Source organism: Melanerpes formicivorus, unplaced genomic scaffold (genome assembly GCF_026170545.1).
Source record: "Melanerpes formicivorus ecotype bairdi unplaced genomic scaffold, bMelFor1.0.p_v2 SCAF_3, whole genome shotgun sequence".
NCBI classification, from domain to species: domain Eukaryota; kingdom Metazoa; phylum Chordata; class Aves; order Piciformes; family Picidae; genus Melanerpes; species Melanerpes formicivorus.
The window spans coordinates 38,095,002-38,120,031 of record NW_027142355.1 but is presented as its reverse complement, the minus strand read 5'-3'; the positions used below and the strand labels follow the sequence as shown (position 1 = coordinate 38,120,031).

Here is a 25,030-nt window from a genome sequence, read left to right as displayed (position 1 = left end):
AAATTCAGCTTTACACTGCTAATGGACTCCATCCTGTAACTTATGCTCGGATTGGAAACCTACTGATGTCAGGGCCCCTGCTGAACGTCTGCCAGCAGGTATCCTCAGAGCTGTGGCCAGACATCAGCTGAAACAGCTGTGATTTTAGGAGCTTCTAGCTCCTTATGCACAGAACCCAAAGCACCTGAGCTCAAACAGCTTGAACATTTTCACCATGGTCTCAAACCATAGAAGAAAAACCTGCAAAATACAGGTTTCAAATCACATGCTTTGTTGATTCCAATAACTCAGAGTCCCTGAGATGACAATTTTCTTTACATAATGAGAGCAATATTTAGATGGAAATTAACATCTGGGCTAATGACTAGCATAGCAACTTTCTGCCTGGTGTAAATTAACATTGCTGAGGTTGTAATTCCCCAAAGAATCAGGCTGGTAATGAAAGCCACTGCCCCCTTATGACATAGAAATGTCTTCTTGAAATTAACTTCATTCTGCAGCAAGAAACTATAATGACAGCACCTCCACTGCAGTTAGAGTTTGCAGCTCTATTTTTTTTAAAGTAAAATAATTAATGTTTGGAGAGAAATAAATAATGGTTATTTGGAGGTAAATAATATTTGGAGATAAGTAAGTAATGTTTTGGAGAATAAATCTTACAGAGAGGAACTGAAGGAGCTGGGGTTGTTTAGTTGGAAAAAGAGGAGACTGAGAGGAGATCTCATTGCTCTCTACAACTACCTCCCTGGGCACCCTGTTCCAGTGTCTCACCACCCCCATGGTGAAGAACTTCTTCCTAACATCCAGTCTCAATCTCCCCTCCTCTAGCTTGGATCCATTCCCTCTAATGGAGAGGCTGGTGCTGGTCTTACAGGTAATTAGTCATGGAACAAGAGGGCATGGCCTCAAGCTGCAACTGGGTAGGGTTTTAGGCTGGACATGAGGAAAAAAAAATCACAGAAAGAGTGGTCATGTACTGGAATGTGCTGCCCAGGGAGGTGGTTGAGTTCCCAAGCCTGGATGTGTTTAAAGGTGGTTTGGATGTGGTGCCTGGGGATATGGTTTAGGGGTGAAGCTTGTAGAGTTCTGGGTTGGACTTAGTATCATAGTATCAGTCGGGGTGAAAAGGACCACAAGGATCATCTAGTTCCAACCCCCCTGCCATGGGCAGGGACACCTCACACTAGATCAGCCTGGCCAGAGCCTCATCCAGCCTGGGCTTAAACACCTCCAGGGACGGGTGATCCTGAGGGTCTTTTCCAACCTGAATGTGATTCTGTGATTGCCCAGCCTACAGAAGGCTGTCTTGTGGTTTGCTGCTTCTGCAGTAGTGCTAAGAGCTCCTGTCAATGAGGAATGGCAATTCAGGGCTGGAGCTCCTCTCCTATGAGGACAGGCTGAGACAGTTGGGGTGGTTCAATTTGGAGAAGAGAAGGCTCCAAGGAGACCTTATTGTGGCCTTCCAGTATCTGAAGGGGGCCTACAAGAAAGGTGGTGAGGGACTTTTAAGGGTGTCAGGTAGTGATAGGAGTAGAGGGAATGGACCCAAGCTAGAGGAGAGGAGATTGAGATTGGATGTTAGGAAGAAGTTCTTCACCATAAGGGTGGTGAGACACTGGAACAGGTTGCCCAAAGAGGTGGTGGAAGTCTCATGCCTGGATGTTTCTAAGGCCAGGCTGGATGTGGCTCTGGGCAACCTGATCTAGTGGAGTGTCCTTGTCCATAGCAGGGAGGTTGGAACTAGATGATCCTTGAGGTTCCTTCCACCCCTGACAATTCTGTGACTCTAATGTAAGAGAAGGCTGGTTTTACACATCTCATTGATGGGGAGTTGCTTGTGGAATTGGTTATAAGAAGGTATTACTGTGATCAGGGAGGGTTGTTTGAGAACACACTGTTCTCAGACTGCAGGTTAAGTTATATGGGCTATGCAAGGCTAGGTCAGGAATTTAGAAGCAAAAGCTGGCAGGTTTCAGGGAGCCAGTCCCTCACTGCAGTGCTTTAAAACAGAAGACTCCTCAACCACACAAACTCCTGTACAGCAAGGAAGAAAACCCCTAATTTCCTGCACATATTTTCCTTTGACATCCTCTGAAGTTAACTGCTGCCAGCCATGGGCACTGGATTGATTGATAAACCCCTACACTGATTAGCTATGGGATTTCCCATTTCTCTGCTAATTTCAACAGACCATGCAGTATCCCACACTGGAGTACACAGGTCTTTTTATTGACAAATTAATGGACTAAACCAGAAATAGTTCTGTCTCCCTCAGTGGAATTACACTAATCTAATAGCAGTGCATGATGGGAATCTGATTTTTGTATCACTGCCTCCAAGACACAAATCCTCTCTCAGAGGTCTGAAGGAACCAGCTGTATGAATTGGTAATGTATCCATAATAGATGTGACTTTTGAGATGTGTTCCTTAGATTGCCTGGGTAACAAATCTCAGCCCCTCAGGGAGGAGTGCCCAGCAGATCTCACACAGGTTTTTTAATAGAACCAAAAGATGTTCATCAATGACCTGGATGAGGGCAGAGAGTGCACTGTCAGCAAGTTTGCTGATGACAGAACTGTGTGGAGTGGCTGACACGCCAGAGGGTTGTGCTGCCATTCAGCCAGACTGAGGCTGGAGAGTTGGGCAGGAAGAAATGGAATGAAATTCAACAAGGGCAAGGGTAGAGTCTTGCACCTGGGAAAGAACAACCCCATGGATCAGTATAGGTTGGGGACTGACCTGTTGGAGAGCAGCGAAGGGGGAAAGGACCTTGGGGTTCTAGTGGATGGAATGTTGACCATGAGCCAGCAATGTGCTCTTGTGGCCAAGAAGGCCAATGCCATTCTGAGGTGTGTTAGAAGGACTGTGGTTAGTAGGTCGAGAGAAGTTCTCCTCCCCCTCTACTCTGCCCAGGTGAGGCCACATCTGGAATATTGTCTGGAATATTCTGGGCCCCTCAGTTCAAGAAAGACCTCAGGGAACTGCTTGAAAGAGTCCAGCACACAGCCACAAAAATGATGAAGTGGAACATCTTCCTTATGAGGAGAGACTGAGGGAGCTGGGGCTCTTTAGCTTGGAGGAGAGGAGACTAAGTTGAGGCATAGGAAGTTTCATGTAAATGGCTTCAAGTGCCACATCCAATCCCCTCTTGAACACCTCCAGTGAGGGTGACTCCACCACCTCCCTGGGCAGCACATTCCAATGGCCAGTAACTCTTTCTGTGAAGAACTTTCTCCTCACCTCGAGCCTGTATCTCCCTTGGCACAGCTTGAGAATGTGTCCTCTTGTTGTGGTGCTGCTTGCCTGGGAGAAGAGACCAACCCCCACCTGGCTACAATCTCCCTTCAGGTAGTTGTAGAGAGCCCTAAGGTCTCCCCTGAGCCTCCTCTTCTCCAGTCCTCAGACTGGGGAACAGCAAAAGCAAAGAAGTGTTGCAAGGTATTAACACAACAGAATTTGGCAAAATGTTGCTCACAACACACACTGCTGGAAACAGGAAAGTTACTGTGTGCTGGGACAGGATAACTGGGAGTCTGCCCTCTGATGTTTGCTTCCAGCACAGCTACCATCTCAATTTTCACCCTGTGTTTGTGAGATACCTATGAATAGAATGATATTAATTGTATGTATGCTTTCCCAGGAGAAGCCCATCTGTTTAACTTCCTCAGGAAACTCTCTCTTATTTCCTCTGAAAACAAACCTAATCTCCTTTTTTCCATAGGCACCCAACAAGAATGAAAAACAAAAAAATCTCCAGCAAACTGAAGGTAAAAGAAATATGCTAAAGGCTGCTTCAGTAGAACTTGAACAATAGTTCCATGGAAACATCAGGAGAAATGTTTTCCCTGTGAGGGTGCCAGAACACTGTTACAGGCTGCCCAGGGGGGCTGTGGAGTCTCCCTCTCTGGAGATATTCAAAACCTGCCTGGATGTGCTCCTGTGTGATCTGCTCTGGGTGATCCTGCTCTGGCAGGGGGCTTGGACTGGATGATCTGGAAGGTGTCCAGAGAAGGGCCACGAGGATGATCAGAGGGCTGGAGCACCTCTCCTATGAGGACAGACTGAAGGAGTTGGGGCTGTTCAGTCTGCAGAAGAGAAGGCTCCGAGGTGACCTCATTGTGGCCTTCCAGTATCTGAAGGGGGCCTACAGGAAGGCTGGGGAGGGACTTCTCAGGATCTCAGGGAGCGACAGGACTAGGGGGAATGGAATGAAGCTGGAGGTGGGGAGATTCAGGCTGGATGTGAGGAGGAAGTTCTTCCCCATGAGAGTGGTGAAGCCCTGGAATGGGTTGTCCAGGGAGGTGGTTGAGGCCCTGTCCCTGGAGGTGTTTAAGAGCAGGCTGGATGAGCTCTGGCCAGCCTGATGTAGTGTGGGGTGTCCCTGCCCATGGCAGGGGGGGTGGAACTAGATGATCCTTGTGGTCCCTTCCAACCCTGACTGATACTATGATCTTCTGAGGTCCCTTTCAACCCCTAACATTCTGTGATTTTGTGATACCCTTTGAATCTTTACTGCAGAAGCACATTCAGGTAAAGGTCCTTCTGCAGCAGAATTACAGAGAGATTGTTTGGTGCCTCAGCTTGAGTATAGATGTTCTGAACTTCACAAAATAAACTTCATTTCCAGATCTTGGGGAAAGGAAATAAAAACCCTCTTGTCTTTTCCTTCACAGGGATACTTTCTGCGCAATTAAATAAGACTGAAAACTCCAGAGCATCTCCTTCACTCTTCCCTTTCCAGCCATCCACAGAAGAACATGAATAACAACCACCTCAGAAGAAAAAAGGCAATTTATATGCTTCAAATTAAGGAGTTATGAAGTATTTATATGCTCAATGATAGTAATGGAACTGTTTCAGGTGGAAAGGACCCCTAAGATCACTGAGTCCAACTGCTGACCTAACACTACCATGGTCATTAAGCTATGTCCTGAAGTGCCATGTCTACATGTTTTTTGAACACCTCCAGGGATGGTGACTCCACCATCTCCCTGGGCAGCCTATCCCAATGCCTGACCACTCTCTCAGTAAAGCAATGTTTCCTGATGTCCAATTCTCTGGCACAATTGGAGGCTGTTTCCTCTCATGCTGTCACTTGATACTAGGGAGAAGAGACCAACACCCACCTCCCTGCCAGTCTTATTTTCCCCATCCTACCAGATTTTACCTCTACAGACAGAGTTTAATTGTCAAAAAGTCCTGATGTTTCCTAGTTGTAGCTAAACATCCCCAGCACTACTGAGCCAGCTCCTGCAGACAGGCTTATGCTAGTAGGCACAGAGATTCACTTGTAGTGTAGCTTTATACAGCAAGTCATTCTTGTAACAGTGGTAAGTAAAGTAGAAGAGTAGATCCTTTCACTTTTGATCTCTGGGTTGTTTTCATTACCCTGTAACCCTCTGGTCCTGCATATGTATAAACCTAATGAGATTTTCAGCACAACCCACCCCCCTATTCAGAGAATCTGCTTCTTCCATCATATGAGGGAAACACAAAAGTACCATGTCTGATCAATACAGCAGCAATCCCATGCCTCTCACCACACACAGCTGGCAGTGATGTATTCAGCAGCAATCAATAAATCAATCACATTAACCCCCAAAAATATTACCTTTAGTATATCACAGAATCACAGAGACATTCAGGTTGGAAAAAACCCTCAGGATCACCAAGTCCAGCTGAGAACCCTACTCTACAAGCTTCACCCCTAAACCATATCCCCAAGCTCCACATCCAAACCACCTTTATGGTGACTCAACCATCTCCCTGGGCAGCACATTCCAATGCTGACCACTCCTGCTGTGAACATTTTTTCTCCTAATGTCCAGCTTAACCCTACCCAGTTGCAGCTTCAGGCCATTCCCTCTTGTTCTATCACTGAGACCAGGCTGGACGAGGCTCTGGCCAGCCTGATCTAGTGTGGGGTGTCCCTGCCCATGGCAGGGGGGTTGGAACTAGATGATCCTTGTGGTCCCTTCCAACCCTGAATGATACTATGATGATACTATAATTACCTGTGAGAAGAGACCAGGACCAGTCCCTCCACAAGGTCCTTTGAGATAGTTGTAGAGAGCACTGAGGTTTCCCCTCAGCCTCCTCTTTGTCAAACTAAACAGCCCCAGCTCCCTCAGCTGCTCCTCATAAGATTTCCTCTCTGGGCCCTTCCCCAGCTTCATTGCCCTCCTCTGCACTGCCTCCAGTATAAGCTGCCTTTCCTTTTTTTTTGTCCATCACAGTTCAATAACCAAACTGAAAAAATCCTCAGCTATTCTCATGTTTGCTGCCATGAACACTTTTTCAGAGGACCTGTCCAGAGGACAAACACGTGAGTGAGTGTGTGTGCAAGGAGATGGTGACTGCACTTAATGTAAACCCTGCAACTGACATTAGGAAAGTGTGCTGTCATGAAGGAAAGCCATAGCCACGGGGAAAAAATGGTAGAGCTTGCAGCCTGGGAACTTAAGACCAAACTGTTTGGTGTGCACTCCAGGCCTGCTGAGTTTTATCTTTGCAGCTGCTTTTCCCTAGATCACAAATATTTTGGTGCTAACGATTATGTTGTAGTAAACACAAATGTCTGCTTCCTTTTGGCACTGAATTCATCAGAAAGGTGCAGTGAGGCAACCAGGATTCAATTGCTGGCCAAGCTGCTGAACAAAAAGCCATGTCTTTTAGCAGAGCTTTGTCCTGTTGACAGCTATTCTCTTGAGGGTTTGTCCTCACCAGTGACACTGTTGTAACACAAGTAGCATGACAACAGGAATGTAAAACTGTTTTTATAACAAGGTGGTGAAAGGGCAGAGCTCAGGGTTATTGAGGCGCAGGTGATGCACTACATGATGCCATAGTCCTGCTCCTCTGCATCTTGCTGGTGTTTACATCTTTCCTAGGCGTGGTTTTGAAGCAATTGCTTTTGACTGCTGCTGAAAAGCTGCACTTCTTTTCTATGCCCACTTGGGTCTTTCTCTCTCAGTTTGAATAAACTCTTCATTTATTTTAGAATAAACCAAACCAGGTTGGAAGAGACCTTCAAGATCATCGTGTCCAACCCATCAACCAATCCAACCCACCCAAACAACTAACCCATGGCACCAAGTACCCTGTCAAGTCTCCTCCTGAACACCTCCAGTGATGGTGACTCCATCACCTCCCCAGGCAGCACATTCCAATGGGCAATCACTCTCTCTGTGTGAAACTTCTTCCTAACATCCAACCTGAACCTCCCCTGGTGCAGCCTGAGACTGTGTCCTATTGTTCTGGTACTGGCTGCCTGGGAGAAGAGACCAACCTCTGCCTGTCTACAACCTCCCTTCAGGGAGTTGTAGAGAGTGATAAGGTCACCCCTGAGTCTCCTCTTCTCCAGACTAAGCAGCCCCAGCTCCCTCAGTCTTTCCTCATAGGGCTTGTGCTCCAAACCCCTCACCAACTTCGTTGCCCTTCTCTGGACTCGTTCCAGCAAGTCAACCTCCTTCCTAAACTGAGAGGCCTAGAACTGGACACAGGACTCGAGGTGTGGCCTAACCAGTGCAGTGTACAGGGGCACAATGACCTCCCTGCTCCTGCTGGCCACACTGTTCCTGATGCAGGCCAGGATGCCATTGGCCCTCTTGGCTGCCTGGGCACACTGCAGGCTCATGATCAAGCAGCACCCGCAGGTCCCTCTCTGCCTGGCTGCTCTCCAGCCACTCTGACCCCAGCCTGTAGCACTGCATGGGGTTGTTGTGGCCAATGTGCAGAACCTGGCACTTGGATGTGTTCAATCTCCTGCCCTTGGACTCTGCCCATCTGTCCAGCCTGTCGAGGTCTCTCTGCAGAGCCTCTCTACCCTCCAGCAGATCAACTCCTGCCCCCAGCTTGGTGTCGTCAGCAAATTTACTGATGATGGACTCAATGCCCTCATCCAGATCATCAATAAAGATGTTAAAGAGCACAGGGCCCAGCACTGATCCTTGGGGCACACCACTAGTGACTGGCTGCCAGCTGGATGTGGCACCATTCACCACCACCCTTTGGGCTCGGCCCTCCAGCCAGTTCCTAACCCAATGCAGTGTGCTCCCATCCAAGCCATGGGCTGACAGCTTGGCCAGGAGTTTGCTGTGGGGGTTTGCTCACGGAACCCCACAGCTGGCCCACATGTACATTGAACTGCCGTGTCACACGCCTGCGTTTCACTGCTTTACTTGTGCTCTAAGTGAGAGACAGACTTCTTCAGTTTCTACTCTTGCTTCATACCTCCACTGGAAGAAGGAGCTCTTACAAAATACGGCTGTACTTTCTTAGAAAAAAAAAAGTGCAGTGATGAATTTGTTCACACCATTTTTAGCAGAGCTGAGTTGTAGAAAGACAGCAGGGGCTTAGCTCTAGAGAGCTGGTCAAGAGAAACCCACACATGCAGGCTGTCTTGTAAAGCTGTCACTATTCCCTAGTGTGGGTGCAGGCATGGGAACACACCCTAGACAGAAGATTAACACTGACTTCTCTCCTATCCTCAGTGTTTCCCCTTCTCTGTAATGCCTGCCCACCCAACTGTCCCTCCTCTCCAAACAGCTGCACTGATAGACTGTGCCTGCACCTCCTCATGGCAGCAAAGGGGAAGAGAGAAGCAATCTGTCACTGACAGCTTGCCTACGTGACAAAGCAGGAGGGCATGGCTAGAGTGGAGCTATTGTTTACATTGTTCTGTGTGCAGTGGGACTAGTGCAGTCAGATTTCCTATAGATACATTTTCCTGTTCTCTTTCCCTGTGGCAATCATCCCAGCTCCTAACCAGCATCCCTGATGGTATCCTTCTTAAAAAAATAAAAGTAAATCCTTCTCTGTTGTAGATCTTTTCCTCCCCTTTCCCCTGTCTCTCTCTCTTCCTCTTCTTCATTTCACACATCCACTCAGATAGACAAGGGACAGCTTTTGCTTCTGCTGCTGCTCAGTGAGTGTGTGCTGGTTGCTTCCTCTGGGTTACCTGCTGGCCAGACACACAGTGAACTCAAGCTGCAGCTCTTCTCAGGAAGGAATGCCACTCTGAATCCTTCACCTCTAACTCCCTATTAATTGTCAGGAAAATGATAGCTATTTAACAATTCTGACATCTCTTTCCATCTGTTGCTTTTCCTTGAAACTGGCTGAAGTTATTGGAGGAGACATCTGAAGGATGGTCCAACTGAAACATGTTGCAGTCAAACACACCATTAGGAAGCCTGGCTAAAGGAATCGATGTAACAGAGATGCATCACATTTTTCATGGGGATCTGTTGTGCCCAGAACTGTCAGAGTATGTGATTAATATTTGTAGAAAAGGACTGTTGTTCAGCAGTTTCACTGTGGGACACACACACACACACACACACACACACACACGTGTTGTTCAGTAGTTAGAAGTCCTTTAGGTGGCATAGCTTTTACATTCATTTCAGAATAGAGCCCACTGAATGGCAAATGTCCCTCAGCTGAAATGTTCAAAGACACACTTTTGGTAAGTTGAGTTTTGCAGCCAAAAGATAAAGAGTCACTAAAAATGTAACATTCTCTCAGAAAATACTATGTGCTGACTGAAATAGTTTCTTTCTCTCTTGCCCTTCCTGTGACTGGGCAAGTCAGGGGAGAAGGAAACAGCTGGTCAAACACAGATGAATCGGAGTGAAAAAGCACACAAACAGAGATTAAAGATGCTGCCTTTGCTGCAGAACACCAGCACTGAAATCCCCTTCTTTCAAATTAAACACAAGTAGGAAAGGAAGGAGGTCTCCTGCATGCAACACCTGCAAAAGCTGCTCCCATCAAAGGCCCAGCAACGTAGCAGACATACCGTCTTCACTGGTGTGGGGCTCGGTACTGGCATCCTGGTCCACTTCCTCTAATGTACCATGTTCGCTGTATGGGCTGTCACTGAAGGAAAGAAAAGGTCAGGCAGAGGGAGAAAGGACCTATGGAAAGGACCATATGGAAAATATGCCATCCCAAGGAGCTCACTGAAAATTAATCTTACAATGTTACAAACTTTTGTGCAACAGAATTCTCACGGCATGCTGCGAACACACAGCTACCAAAGTCGACTACACACCTCTCTCACAACACTTTCAGTTAGTAAGAAGGTCCCAGAACCTTTGAATCCTTTTGTTTATAGCAAGTGTGTGTGTGCTGCTAAGAGAGGGAAGGAGCAGGAGGAAGACATCCTAAGATGAAATTGGTTAAGGTGGCTCAGAGCCAGAGAGTCAGTTTGCTACCTGGCTGCATACACTGCACAGCACGCTTGGAATTCTGCATGCATCTTGCTGAACGGAAGGCACGGTCTGTGGGTGGTGGAGGGAATCTCATCATACTTTTCTTTGCTTCACTGTACTATGAGACCCTAAATGCTTTTTTTTAGGTATCTTCATTCTTCTATTGTGTACTAAAGGAATTCTGTGTCACAGGAGTCACCCAGACAGCCACCCTAACGATTTTGTTGAGGAAGAGAGAAGGGTAACATTTCTGACTTACCAGTAGTCATCTCCAGCCATGCATTTTTCATACACTGGGCCATCAAGTTCTTTAACATCTGGAAAAATAGCCTCATGATGGATGATGATAGTTTTGATTATCTCGTTCACATGTGCCTGACAAGACACCTGGTCTTGTATGTCTGGAACAGGCATCAGGGTTGGCCCAAAACAAATGGCCAGGTTGTAGGGATCCATCATGTTTTCATCGCTGTACTGTGAGAGGCTGTTAGAACAGAAAAATCAAGACAAATTGGCTTTGCCACTGTGACTAATCTCCTTCTCAATACCAGAAAGACTATTTGTCATCACAGCTTAGAGATTTCCTGTAGTCCTTCACACATTGCCACATAAAGTAACAAAACAAAAAGGGGGATTTCTTCCATAGGCTACAGACACTGTAAAGAGAGTTTACAATGGACCTGGATGAGGGCACCGAGCGCCCTGCCAGCAAGTTTGCCGATGACACAAAACTGGGTGGAGTGGGTGACACACCTGAAGGTTGTGCTGTCATTCAGCCAGACATGCTGAAGAGCTGGGCAGGGAGAAATTAAATGAAATACAACAAGGGCAAGTGTGGAGTCTTGCCCCTGGGAAAGAACAACCCCATGGGTCAGTATAGGTTGGAGAACAGTGTAGGGGAAAGGGCCCCGGGGGTCGGGGGGGACAGACGGCTCACAGGATGTTAGGGGTTGGAAGGGACCCCCGGAGATCATCGAGTCCAACCCCTGTGCCAGAGCAGGACCATAGAATCTAGCACAGGTCACACAGGAATGCATCCAGATGGGTCTTAAAATTCTCCAGAGAAGGAGACTCCACAACCTCTCTGGGCAGCCTGTTCCAGTGCTCTGTGACCCTCACAGTGAAGAAGTTCTTCCTCATGTTGAGGTGGAACCTCCTGGGCTGTAGTTTATACGGATGACCATGAGCCAGCAAAGTGCTCTTTTGGCCAAGAAGGCAAATGGTATCCTGGGGTGTATTAGAAGGGATGTGGTTAGCAGGTTGAGAGAGGTTCTCCTCCCCCTCTACTCTGCCCTGGTGAGACCACATCCAGACTTGATGGGGTGCTTGGTTGCATGGTTTAGTTGATTAGATAGTGTTGGATGATAGGTTGGACACGATGATCATGAAGGTCTCTTCCAACCTGGTCTATTCTCTACTCTACTCTACTCTACTCTACTCCACTCTACTCTACTCTATTCTATTCTGTTCTATTCTTGTATCCAGTTCTGAGCCCCTCAGTTCAGAAAGGACAAGGAACTGCTTGAAAGAGTTCAGAACAGAGCCTCAAAGATGCTGAAGGGAGTGGAACATCTCCCATAGGAGGAAAGATGGAGGGAGCTGGGACTTTTGAGCTTGGAGGAGACTGAGAGGTGATGTCATTAATGTTTAAAAATACATGAAGGAGTGAGTGTCAGAAGGATGGAGCCAGGCTCTTCTAAATGATGCCCAATGATAGGACAAGGGGCAATGGGTGCAAGCTGGAACATAGGAGATTCCATGTGAATATAAGGAAAAACTTGGTCACTGCGAGTGTGACAGAACACTGGAACACGTTGCCCAGAGAGGTTATGGAGTATCCTTCTCTGGAGACACTCAAAACCTGCCTGGATACATTCCTGTGTGACCTACTCTAGGTGATCCTGCTCTGGCAGGGGGATTGGACTAAATGATCTTCTGAGGTCCCTCCCAACCCCTAACATTCTGTGATTCTGTGATTTACTACACATCTATGTATGGAATATATATGTGTTCCCACACTACTGCACTATTCTGTTTGGGGTACACTAACCTAATGGGCTAATGTCAAATGCATCAACTGCTGCTGCTTCTATCTCATCTGTGCATTTCCTTTGAGGCCCAAGTGGACTGGATCCAAGGTGGGTACAGATGTGTATCATTTCTCATCTGCCCTCGATCACATCTTTCCTATCAACTGCCTAAATAATTTATACTGAATTGTGTTCTGAAGTTCCTGGATCTTGCAAAGGTTCTTGTGACTTCTAGTTTTCCTTTTTACCATACAGTCTAAAATTCCTGAGCTCCTCCTGCCCACAAACTCACTACATCTAGCTGTGGGAGACTGACAAATTGGTGTAAGTCCAGGAAAGTACTGCTGAGATGGCTGGGGAGCTAGAGCATAAGAGTTATAAAGTGAAGTGGAGACAATTGTTTGGTTTTGTGTGGCTTTTTGTTGGTTTTGTTTGACTTGTTTTGGTTTTTGTTTTTTCTTTTTCAGAAGAGAAGGCTACTGGAGAACTAGCTGCAATCTTCTATCAAAGTGATAAACAAAACAGAGTCAGACACGGGTGCAGAGAAAGGCTATGAGAGGCAACAGACACAAGTCACAGCAAGGATAATCCAGCTTGAAGCAGGGGAAAAAAAAATCATTACCATAAAGGTGACCAAGCACTTGGACTGACTGCCCAGAGGGGCTGTGAACTCTCTGCCCTGTTTGGTTCTTGATTGGACAAAGCCTTGAGCAGCTTGATCTAACCTTAGAGGCTTTGAGCAGGAGGCTACACCAGATGAGGTCTGCCAGGTGGTGTAATGACTGCGAGTGGCCAAGCAGCCATAGTGTACATGCAAAAAGCAGAACTGGATTTGCAGAAAGTCAAACAATGGGAATGTTTTTCCTGTGGATGTATCAGGAGGAATTTGGAGGCAGTGAAGGATTTAGCCTGCTTTTGAATTGCATTCCTGTGGTGAGAACAGATGTAGCTAACATGACCATGTAACAAGTACAACCTCATATAGCTCTGGCCAATCTGTAGGTCTAAGTAGAGGAGAAGCTGTGATACAAGCCTTTGAGACATTGACACAGAGTCACTTTTTGGGGGGATGAATTAATCTTTCAAATGGATGGTTGTTTTCATAAAACTTTAGATCTCTGCCCCTACTTACAAAAATATTTGTGGAAAGTGGTTCAGAAATTACTAGATGAAAGGAAATGGGAACTGCTATCACAACAGGCATGCATACATAACCTGGCTGCACAGATCCTGTTTCTATAGGAACAGGATGGATGACATGAGGAAGGTCACAAAGACGAAATGAATCATCAGAGGGCAAGTTTAGGAGGGAAAAAAAAAGATGGAAAAAGCAATATGAAAACAGATGTAATAGGAAACAGACCACGTGGAAGCAGAAAGAGAAAAGCCAGGATCAGATGAGGCACACAGAGAAAAAACATTTAGTGGGGTCAGCAAAACCAGAGAGGGCTGTGAAGGACCGAAGGGAGAAACAAGACAATTGCCCAACCTGTCTTTCATTTGCTCTTTGAGACTGAGATGATGAAGACACAAAGACCAATTTCCCTTTCTCACATAGCCTTCCTTCCAGCAGCTGCCTGTGTTTTGCAATGTGGGAACCAAGCTGCTTTGCACTGAAGCATGCACAGGGGATGTATGTCCTCTGTACCGGTAGCAGCAATAAATCAAAGCAGCAACCTGAATTCTCACCCTGGCAGTGCCCAGCATCAAATAAGCAGCTTGCAGTACCTGTGTTGCTTCAACAGACTGTTTATTTTTTCTGTCAGGAGATTAAAATCAGTCTGAGCTGAAGGAACAAAACCAGATTCTACTTTTATGTTACACAAACTATTTTTAATGTAGTTAGTTTTGATTTGTCACTTTACTCATCAGCTTGTTTTATTATCAGCTTGAATGCTTCATTTAGAATAGAATAAACCAAACCAGGTTGGAAGAGACCTTCAAGATCATCGTGTCCAACCCATCAACCAATCCAACCCACCTAAACAACTAACCCATGGCACCAAGCACCCCATCAAGTCTCCTCCTGAACACCTCCAGTGACGGCGACTCCACCACCTCCCCAGGCAGCCCATTCCAATGGGCAATCACTCTCTCTGTAGAGAACTTCTTCCTAACATCCAACCTGAACCTCCCCTGGTGCAGCCTGAGACTGTGTCCTCTTGTTCTGGTACTGGGTGCCTGGGAGAAGAGACCAACCTCTGCCTGTCTACAACCTCCCTTCAGGTAGTTGTAGAGAGCAATAAGGTCCCCCCTGAGTCTCCTCTTCTCCAGGCTAAGCAGCCCCAGCTCCCTCAGCCTCTCCTCATAGGGCTTGTGTTCCAAGCCCCTCACCAACTTCGTTGCCCTTCTCTGGACTCGTTCCAGCAAGTCAACCTCCTTCCTAAACTGAGAGGCCCAGAGCTGGACACAGTACTCGAGGTGCAGCCTAACCAGTGCAGAGTACAGGGGCAGAATGACCTCCCTGCCCCTGCTGGCCACACTGTTCCTGATGCAGGCCAGGATGCCATTGGCCCTCTTGGCTGCCTGGGCACACTGCAGGCTCATGTTCAGCCTACCATTGACCAGCACCCCCAGGTCCCTCTCTGCCTGGCTGCTCTCCAGCCACTCTGACCCCAGCCTGTAGCACTGCATGGGGTTGTTGTGGCCGATGTGCAGAACCTGGCACTTGGATGTGTTCAATCTCCTGCCCTTGGACTCTGCCCATCTCTCCAGCCTGTTGCGGTCCATCTGCAGAGCCTCTCTACCCTCCAGCAGATCAACTCCTGCCCCCAGCTTGGTGTTGTCAGCAAATTTACTCATGATGCCCTCATCCAGATCATGCTGTAGCCTGCATTCCCCATTTCAGAAAGCACTTTCACCTGTCCTACTACAACCTTTCTCAGTTTTGTTCAAGTGGAATTTTAATTTGAATGAGGATTGCTCTTTTCCTTCTTGCATTCATTGCCAGCTAGGAGATCCTGGTTTGTTTGTGCTCAGCGGAGCTTAACTGTAAATTCTACACAGAGAGCAGGAGTACATCCAAAGAGCATCAATACCAGCAGAGGAAGGCAGCTGAAGATACAGTACCTTGGGGAACTGTAAAGCACTTACTGGTTGAGGAAGGCGAAGAGGTATCTCATCACTATAAGGACCGATCTGGGCAGAGTAAGGAGGAGTTTGCGGATGTGGAGAGCCCTCTCATAGAGATTGTCTATTCCTGCAAAGAGAAGAATGCATTTTAACTTCCCTTTCATGTGGTGGTCTAAAATAGCATTCAGTCAGTTCACTCAATTTACTTTGACTCATTACAAACGCATATCCCTAGCCACTACCTTCTCACTTTGGCCTGTTAGAAAAGGAAGATCCAGAAGTCCTTCTCCTCATTACAACCACACAGTGTACAAGTAAACCTCTCTAAAGGTAAGAAGTCACAAATCTGCCTCTGTCAAACTCTGGCCACTTGCTGAGCTAGATGACTCACAAAGCCACAATATCAGGGCCATGAAATTGATTAGGGGGTTGGAAAACTTCTGCTACAAAGACAGGCTGATGCAGCTGGGGTTGCTCGGCCTGGAAAAGAGGAGGCTCTGGGGAGACCTAATAGCAGCCTGCCAGTACCAGAAGGAGGTTTACAAGAGAGAGACTGCTTACAAAGGCCTGTGGGGAGAGGATGAGGGGCAAAGGCTTCAAACTAGAAAAGAGCAGGCTTGGATTTAGATATTAGGAACAGGTACTTTACCATGAGGGTGGTGGAACACTGAAAGAGGTTGCCCAGGGAGGTTGTTGGGGCCCCATCCCTGGAAATACTCAAAATGAGGCTCAACAGGGCTCTGGGCAGCCTGCTCTAGTTGAGGATGTCCCTGCTGACTGCAGAGGGGGTTGGACTAGATGAGCTTCAGAGGTCCCTTCAACCCAGACCGCTCTATGATTCCGTGATTCTGTGATTCTACAAATCTGTGCTTCTACGATTCTATGATGCAGCCTTCTAACAAAAGAGGGTATATGAAAAGACTTTCCTGGGAATGCTAGCTGTAACCTAATAAACAGGGCAGCAAAGCAAGCAGTAGAAGCAGAGGTTTGTACAAGCCATTGAAAAGGCCTAAAATATCTCCTTCTCTGGAGATATTCAAGGTGAGGCTGGACAGGGCTCTGGGCAACCTGATCTAGTTGAGGATGTCCTTGCTGACTGCAGAAGGGGTTGGACTGGATGAGCTTCAGAGGTCTCTTCCAACCCAGACCATTCTATGATTCTGTAATTCTATGAATAACTTGAGGGAAACAAGGAGAACTGTTTGCCATCAGTTACAAATACAAATTCATTTTCTTTATTTGAGTATCAGTTATGACATTCCAGTCATGGAGCTTCTCTAATGAGTTTGCTTAAATGCCCACCTATAACCATTTAAATAGCAAAGAATGAGAAAGCCTTGTTTTTGTGTGTGTAAGCAACAAAGATCACGTGTATCTTCCCAAAGGATTTATAGCAGTTCACCAAAGTTCCTCTGAAGCAGGCAAAACAAGGTAGCATCAGTTCCTAATGACTTATAACAAGGTTGCATAATCTTCCATGCTGGAAAGATGATCACAGAATGTTAGGGGCTGGAAGGGACCTCGAAAGATCATCCAGGCCAACCTCCCTGCCAGAGCAGGATCATCTAGAGCAGATCACATAGGAACACACCCAGACAGATCTTGAATATCTCCAGAGAGGAAGACTCCACAACTATGCTGGGCAGCCTGTTCCAGTGCTCTGGCACTCTCACAGGGAAAAATTTTTTCCTCATGTTTCCATGGAACTTCCTATGCCTCAACTTCTACCCATTGCCCATTGTCCTGTCACTGGGCATCACTGAGCAGAGCCTGGCTCCATCCTCTTGGCACTCACCCTTTACATCTTTATAAACATGAATGAGGTCACCCCTTAGTCTCCTCTTCTCCAAGCTAAAGAGCCCCAGCTCCCTCAGTCTCTCCCCATAAGGAAGATGTTCCACTTCCTTCATCATTTTTGTGGCTCTGTGCTGGACTCTTTCAAGCAGTTCCCTGAGGTCCCTCTTGAACTGAGGGGCCCAGAATATTCCAGACACAATATTCCAGAAGTGGCCTTACCAGGGCAAAGTAGAGGGCAAGGAGAACTTCTCTCAACTTACTAACCACAGCACTTCCAGCACACTCCAGAATGGCGTTGGCCTTCTTGGCCACAAGAGCACATTGCTGGCTCATGGTCAACCTTCCATCCACTAGAACCCCAAGGTCCTTTCCCCCTTCGCTGCTCTCCAACAGGCCAGTCCCCAACCTATACTGATCCATGGGGTTGTTCTTTCCCAGGTGCAAGACTCTACCCTTGCCCTTGTTGAATTTCAGTCACGTTCTCCCTGCCCTACTCGCAAGCCTAAGTCTCATTGAGTGGCAGCACAACCTCTGGCATCTCAGCCACTCCACCCAGTTTGGTGTCATAGCAAACTTGCTGCTGATGTGGCTGCAAGTGCTGTAGTGATGGGATAAAAGCAGAAATTATTTGTCAAAAGAAGTAACAGCTCCATTTTTGACTCACTGTGTTTTCTGTGTAAATGACACTGTTAGAAACAGCCTCAACATTTCAGCAATGCTTTTTACATCAGCCAAGAAAAAAACGCTGCAATTAACAGCATCAAAGGGAAGTCCAGTGGCAGTGAAATGGATATCCAGCAATTTGGAAACAAGGGAACAGAAGCTGATTCCAATAGCTGAAAAGCCATTTATACAACAAAATGTGGCATAGCAAACTCCTGGCCAAGCTGTCAGCCCATGGCTTGGACGGGAGCACACTGCATTGGGTTAGGAACTGGCTGGAGGGCTGAGCCCAGAGAGTGGTGGTGAATGGTGCCACATCCAGCTGGCAGCCAGGCACCAGTGGAGTCCCCCAGGGATCAGTGCTGGGCCCTGTGCTCTTTAACATCTTTATTGATGATCTGGATGAGGGCATTGAGTCCATCATCAGTAAATTTGCTGATGACACCAAGCTGGGGGCAGGAGTTGATCTGCTGGAGGGTAGAGAGGCTCTGCAGAGGGACCTCGACAGGCTGGACAGATGGGCAGAGTCCAAGGGCATGAGATTTAACACATCCAAGTGCCAGGTTCTGCACATCGGCCACAACAACCCCATGCAGTGCTACAGGCTGGGGTCAGAGTGGCTGGAGAGCAGCCAGGCAGAGAGGGACCTCGGGGTGCTGGTCAATGGTAGGCTGAACATGAGCCTGCAGTGTGCCCAGGCAGCCAGGAGGGCCAATGGCATCCTGGCCTGCATCAGGAACAGTGAGGCCAGCAGGAGCAGGGAGGTCATTCTGCCCCTGTACACTGCACTGGTTAGGCCACACCTCGACTCCTGTGTCCAGTTCTGGGCCCCTCAGTTTAGGAAGGAGGTTGACTTGCTGGAACGAGTCCAGAGAAGGGCAACGAAGTTGGTGAGGGGTTTGGATCACAAGCCCTATGAGGAGAGACTGAGGGAGCTGGGGCTGCTTAGCCTGGAGAAGAGGAGACTCAGGGGTGACCTTATTGCTGTCTACAACTACCTGAAGGGAGGTTGTAGACAGGCAGATGATGGTCTCTTCTCCCAGGCAGCCAGCACCAGAACAAGAGGACACAGTCTCAGGCTGCGCCAGGGGAAGTTCAGGCTGGAGGTCAGGAGAAAGTTTTACACAGAGAGAGTGATTGCCCATTGGAATGGGCTGCCTGGGGAGGTGGTGGAGTCACCATCACTGGAGGTGTTCAGGAGGAGACTTGACAGGGTGCTTGGTTGCATGGGTTAGTTGATTAGGTGGTGTTGGATGATAGGTTGGATGCGATGATCTTGAAGGTCTCTTCCAACCTAGTCTGGTCTATTCTATTCTATTCTATTCTATTCTATTCTATTCTATTCTATTCTATTCTATTCTATTCTATTCTATTCTATTCTATTTAATATTCTATTCTATTTGAGAGCACACATTTAAAGCACTTGCCCACATGAAAACATGCTAAATGTAAACAGTGATCCTGGTGTTGTGCTCTTCGGTCTGACATTTATGTGCAGATGCAAAATGTGTCTTGACTTACTACTATTAGTCTTTTGGTACCAAGAACTAAGCATAAGCAGAGAACACTGGCAGTGAGACTTCTGTTTACCACACAAACGTGCTCTAGTTCATTAGGAAATGCCAGTGTGGTAAACTGGGAGGAGAAACCAGTTCCCATATCTGCATTCAGAGGAGATTCTACTGCCTCAGCACCACTAGTGTGCTGGAGAACATAAGATTCTGGTATGGGTGAAACTGCTCCTCAGGAGTTTCTGCAGGAGAACAGCATGTCACTGCTGGCAAAAAAGATGTCCTTTTGGGCTGTGGCATCTAATGTGGGAGCAGCAAAGCAAACCTCTTGAAGGAGGTAAAAAACCTCTTCCTTAGCAGAGCAACTGAGGGTTGGAATGGTGTCCCTGCTGACCTGCTGCAGAGCTGGTGGGGAAAAGAACTACTGAGAAGTTATGTAACTTGTAACCTAATGAGTCACACTGAACTCAAACTGTGGCTGAAAATCAGCTCAAGCCATTACACCTTCTCAAGTGGAGTATGGGACCTGAAAGTTACTTTTCTGTTTCTGTTAAACATGGACTGCATGAATCAAGAAGTAATTCTGGCTACTGGTTAAGAACTGGAATCCATGGCAGTGATGTGCTAAGCTTAGGAGCTGCTTGCACAGTGAAAATCTGCAGAGCAACCCCAATTCTCCTCTCCCTCTCCAGTGCATATCATGTCTTGGAGATGCCAATGCTACACACCCTCAATTCTGCACTGTAGTGCCACGCTGCTCTGCACAGCTCACAGACACCAGGCCTTTTGCCACCTGCCTAAACTAAGCCACTCCTGGTGGAAGGAGCCTGCCAGTTCTTCCAACAAAAGCAGCTGCTACTGCAGCTGGAGTGCCTTGTGAGCATCCAGCCCAGCCAACCTCGCTCCTGACAAGCCTGTTTATGAGTCTGTATGCAGAGTTGTAGGTCTGGGTGGTTTTGAGCCTGTGTGCATGTGTGCAGATGGATGTTCTATGGAGTAGGGCTGAGGAAAGAAGGTCCAAAGTCTCTTTGCTAATGTCTTTCAACACTCCTGCTGCAGTAGCACTGCTGAGTGGTGCTGTGGCACAGCTCTTCTCCAGCCTTTCTGCCCTGTGTGCTGAATGTGGGAAGCTGGAGGGAAGTTGTGACACAGCACTGGGATTTGTCTCCTGCATTCCACCTTTGCCTAATACATTGTGATGCAGAGCTGCCTTTTCCAGCCAGTTCTGGAGATTGTCCCTGGACAAGGTCCTGCCATTGCTGAACTCAAACCAGACCCACAAAATGCACTAGCTGTACTCATTGCTGGCATGCATGAAATGTATGAGTGGGTTGTAGGAAAGGAGGAATGAACACAATCTTTCTGCATCCAGGCAGAAATAATTTGCAGCCCTGCTGCTTCTCATGCAGAGGGAAGAGGAAGCATTGCTTTGCCTCCATCAACTTTGCTGAAGAAAGCCTCGGGGTAGAATGGCCATCCAAGCTACAAGCTGGTTGCTGTGTGAAACTGCTAGCAATCCCAACACTGCAGATAGCTGAAATGTGTCTCCCTCCTCACAGCACTTGTGCTGCAGACCCTCTTTTCATTACTCTGTAATTAGCCCTACCTCAGCACCTGGTGAAGCATTACCCATTTGTCAGCTAAGAAAACCAAAGTGCTGCTAGTACAGGACTTGTCCTAATAATGCAGTTAGCTGCCAAGCAGGAATAGAAATCAGGAGATTTTAGAACTGGTTCATTACTCTAATGATATGATGAGACTCACATTCCCAAAGACAAGCAACAGGACAAGCCTCAGGCAAGGCCAAGCACACTGAGAGCTAATGTCTTTTTACTGACTGGGGAGTGAGTGAGGGAAGGGAGATCTGTGTGAAGGACACATGAATATCAACCACAAATCAAGACTACCATCAGGCAAACCTCACAAATAGAAATGGTTGTTTTCTACTTCCCAGTTCTTAGAGCAGTGCAACATTTCTGCTGCTCTGGTTTGATATGGCTGCCTTCCAGACCCATCTCAGCCAAACCCACGAGCGAGTTTCCTGGCAGCCAGAGAAAAAGGTGTTTGGCACGGGCATACCATGCTCCTGTCAAAGTGGAGTTACAGGGCAGCCCAGAGCACAGGAGGCATTTGTGAGGTGAAACAGGAGAAGGGGAAGAAGCCAGCTTCTAGGACTTCATAACTTAGAGGTTCCATACTGTGGCTCAGTTGGTGGCGCATCAGACCCTTAATGGTGAAGGTCGTGAGTTCAAGCCTGCAGTGGGCAGCAGTGTCCTCCCTACTCTAGTCATGAGGTCTGTGGTGACAGGTTGGACTCGATGATCTTTGAGTTCTCTTCCAACCTTAGTGATACTGAATACTGACTACAGCACTCTGGGGAAGAGCTGAGCACCTGGGCTCAGAACTATTAATGTATTTTTATCAGAAAATAATGGAGCAAAGCACCCTAGTAATAAAAGAAGCTTGGTTTGCTGTGTATTCATACAATTATCTAGACATCTAAGCATCAGAGGAGATTGGGATCTAAGAAGCCTTGACCAGTTGCTACAAAAAGTGAAACCAAAGAGCTCAGAGGACTCTTCAGAGGCCATTTAAGTCTACAGTCTCATCCTCTGACTTCACTTAAATGACCTGAGAGATGGCTGTCCAATCTGTTCCTAAAATCCTCCAAAGAGGCAGATGACAACCTTCACAGGGAAATCTGTTGAGATGCAATCCTGCACTGCTCTTGGAAAAGATTTATTCATTGGTCTCCTGTGGACTTCCCCTGCAAACACTCCTTGTCCTTGAACTGGATGACTGAATCTGGATGAGGCTAATGTCATTGCATAAATAAAAGAACCACTCATCAACTGTCAGCCTCTGTCAGCCACGGGCTAAGGAGCAATAGCATAAGATAGGCATAAAGCCTCAATGCTTGAAAGTGTGATCTTCGGCCTCCAGGAACACTGGAATCTGGTCTGGAGAGGCAGTGTCACCTTTGCTTACTGCAGAGACCCAGGATCAATTAATGCCCACTTTTCTCTTCCATGAGAAGTAACATGTTTTAAGACAGACAGAACACCTGAATAGAACAGAACAGAATAAACCAGGTTGGAAGAGACCTTCAAGATCATCACGTCCAACCTATCATCCAACACCACCTAATCAACTAACCCATGGCACCAAGCACCCTGTCAAGTCTCCTCTTGAACACCTCCAATGACGGCGACTCCACCACCTCCCCAGGCAGCCCATTCCAATGGGCAATCACTCTCTCTGTGTAAAACTTCCTCCTGACCTCCAGCCTGAACCTCCCCTGGCACAGCCTGAGACTGTGTCCTCTTGTTCTGGTGCTGGCTGCCTGGGAGAAGAGACCAACATCCACCTGTCTACAACCCCCCTTCAGGTAGTTGTAGACAGCAATAAGGTCACCCCTGAGTCTCCTCTTCTCCAGGCTAAGCAGCCCCAGCTCCCTCAGCCTCTCCTCATAGGGTTTGTGTTCCAAACCCCTCACCAACTTTGTTGCCCTTCTCTGGACACGCTCCAGCAAGTCAACATCTTTCCTAAACTGAGGGGCCCAGAACTGGACACAGGACTCGAGGTGTGGCCTAACCAGTGCAGTGTACAGGGGCGGAATGACCTCCCTGCTCCTGCTGGCCACACTCTTCCTGATGCAGGCCAGGATGCCATTGGCCCTCTTGGCTGCCTGGATGCACTGCAGGCTCATGTTCAGCCTACCATCAACAAGTACCCCCCAGGTCCCTCTTCCTGGCTGCTCTCCAGCCACTCTGACCCCAGCCTGTAGCACTGCATGGGGTTGCTGTGGCCGATGTGCAGAACCCAGCACTTGGATGTGTTCAATCTCATGCCCTTGGACTCTGCCCATCTGTCCAGCCTGTCGAGGTCCCTCTGCAGAGCCTCCCTACCCTCCAGCAGATCAACTCCTGCCCCCAGCTTGGTGTCATCAGCAAACTTACTGATAACCACCTGGTGACTCATGATGAGGTTTCTGCAAGGGCAGACATTAAATGAAGCAGTTCAAAAGAGAACAATCTGCCTCAGAACAGTAAAGGGAGCCTGAGAGGGGAGAAGACACAATTACTAATAGAAGCCCCCACATACAAATACAGCAAATACTATCAGTGGAGAGGAGGATAGATCAATGCTAAATAACATTAGGGAAATGTACAGTGAAGTTTAATTAAGCAGTAATTCTGAAGTAGTGGAGCATGATAAAAGCCAATAAACATTCAAATATATAATTTCAGTGCTTTGGTGATCACAGAATCACAGAATGTGAGAGGTTGGAAGGGACCTCCAGAGATCACTGAGTCCAACCCCCTGCCAAAAGCAGGATCAATAGAGACTGACAGAGCATGAAAAACTTCTGCAAGAGAGCAGTTGCTGCTGGCTCTTAAATATTTTGGGCCAGCTGGAGACCTGCATGCCTTTATCACTCTGGTTTAGTTGGAACTTCTACAAAAGCACCATACTCTTCCTGGTTTTCTACACGTGGCCTCTCCTGCACTGGTGGTGAGACACTGTTACCCAACTAGAAGATTCAGCCTGGCAGCACTCAGAGCTCAGACACTTGAGTTCTGCATAGGGTTTGGAACCCAAGCCCTGTGAGGAGAGGCTGAAGGAGCTGGGGTTGCTTAGCCTGGAGAAGAGAAGGCTCAGGGGAGACCTTATTGCTCTCTACAACTACCTGAAGGGAGGTTGTAGACAGGCAAATGTTGGTCTCTTCTCCCAGGCAGCCAGCACCAGAACAAGAGGACACAGTCTCAAGCTGTGCCAGGGAGGTTTAGGCTGGAGGTGAGGAGGAAGTTCTACACAGAGAGAGTGATTGCCCATTGGAATGGGCTGCCTGGGGAGGTGGTGGAGTCACCATCACTGGAGGTGTTCAGGAGAAGACTTGATAGGGTGCTTGGTTGCATGGTTTAGTTGATTAGGTGGCGTTGGATGGTAGGTTGGATGCTGATCTTGAAGGTCTCTTCCAACCTGGTCTGGTCTATTCTATTCTATTCTATTCTATTCTATTCTATTCTATTCTATTCTACCATCCTCTGCTAACTGTCTCCACAGCCCAATCTCAGTAGTAGTAAAAGAATTGCAAACATTTGGCAAAGGGAAGATATTAGTGGTCAGAAGATGTAAAAGAAACCTGGTGTCAGCAATGACTGAACCATGATACCATACCAGCCAGCACTGTGCAAGCTAAGCATATTTGACAGCCAAGGGTTACACAAAAGAGGAACAAGAAATTAAACAATGGTAATGTAAGCTATCTCTCTCCTTTAGGACCTCAGTTTTCAAAGCTAAAATCCAATGTGCTGTCTCGGGGGGGTGGGGTGTCACTTGCTGCTTCCACTTGGTGTGATGCCTAATAGTAACAGAGTGAATACCTAATGCATATTTTACACACTCGCTGAACATCAAATGGGACTGAGTTACACTTGCAGATGTAATTTTTATGGTCAATTTGCAGCTGACAAGTAATGTACATGAATATGTATTAGTGCTAAAGTTAACAATTTGTGCCTCTTCCCACTCTGGTGGATGAGTATGATCCAACTCAAGTAACTCAGCAATGCCACTTACAGCTCTTTCAGATCTATTTATGAAGGCATTAAGGCCACAAGAATGATCGGGGGGTTGGAGCACCTCTGCTACAAAGGCAGGCTGAGGAAGCTGGAGTTGTTCAGCCTGGAAAAGTGAAGGTTCTGGGGAGACCTAGTAGTAGCCTTCCAGTCCTTG

General features: G+C 47.4%; 1 protein-coding gene across 3 annotated transcripts in view; it reads right to left on the bottom strand.

Moving 5' to 3' along the window:
- The window catches only part of SRGAP1 (SLIT-ROBO Rho GTPase activating protein 1), a 187,065-nt gene that overhangs the window by 8,356 nt on the left and 153,679 nt on the right, over nucleotides 1-25,030 (bottom strand). For all 3 annotated transcript variants that reach the window (XM_068170431.1, XM_068170432.1, XM_068170436.1), the window contains exons 16-18: nucleotides 15,342-15,447; nucleotides 10,478-10,702; nucleotides 9,804-9,883 (exon numbers count right to left, since the gene is read on the bottom strand). In XM_068170431.1, the coding sequence (XP_068026532.1) occupies nucleotides 9,804-9,883; nucleotides 10,478-10,702; nucleotides 15,342-15,447 (411 nt within the window). The remainder of the gene's footprint in view (nucleotides 1-9,803; nucleotides 9,884-10,477; nucleotides 10,703-15,341; nucleotides 15,448-25,030) is intronic.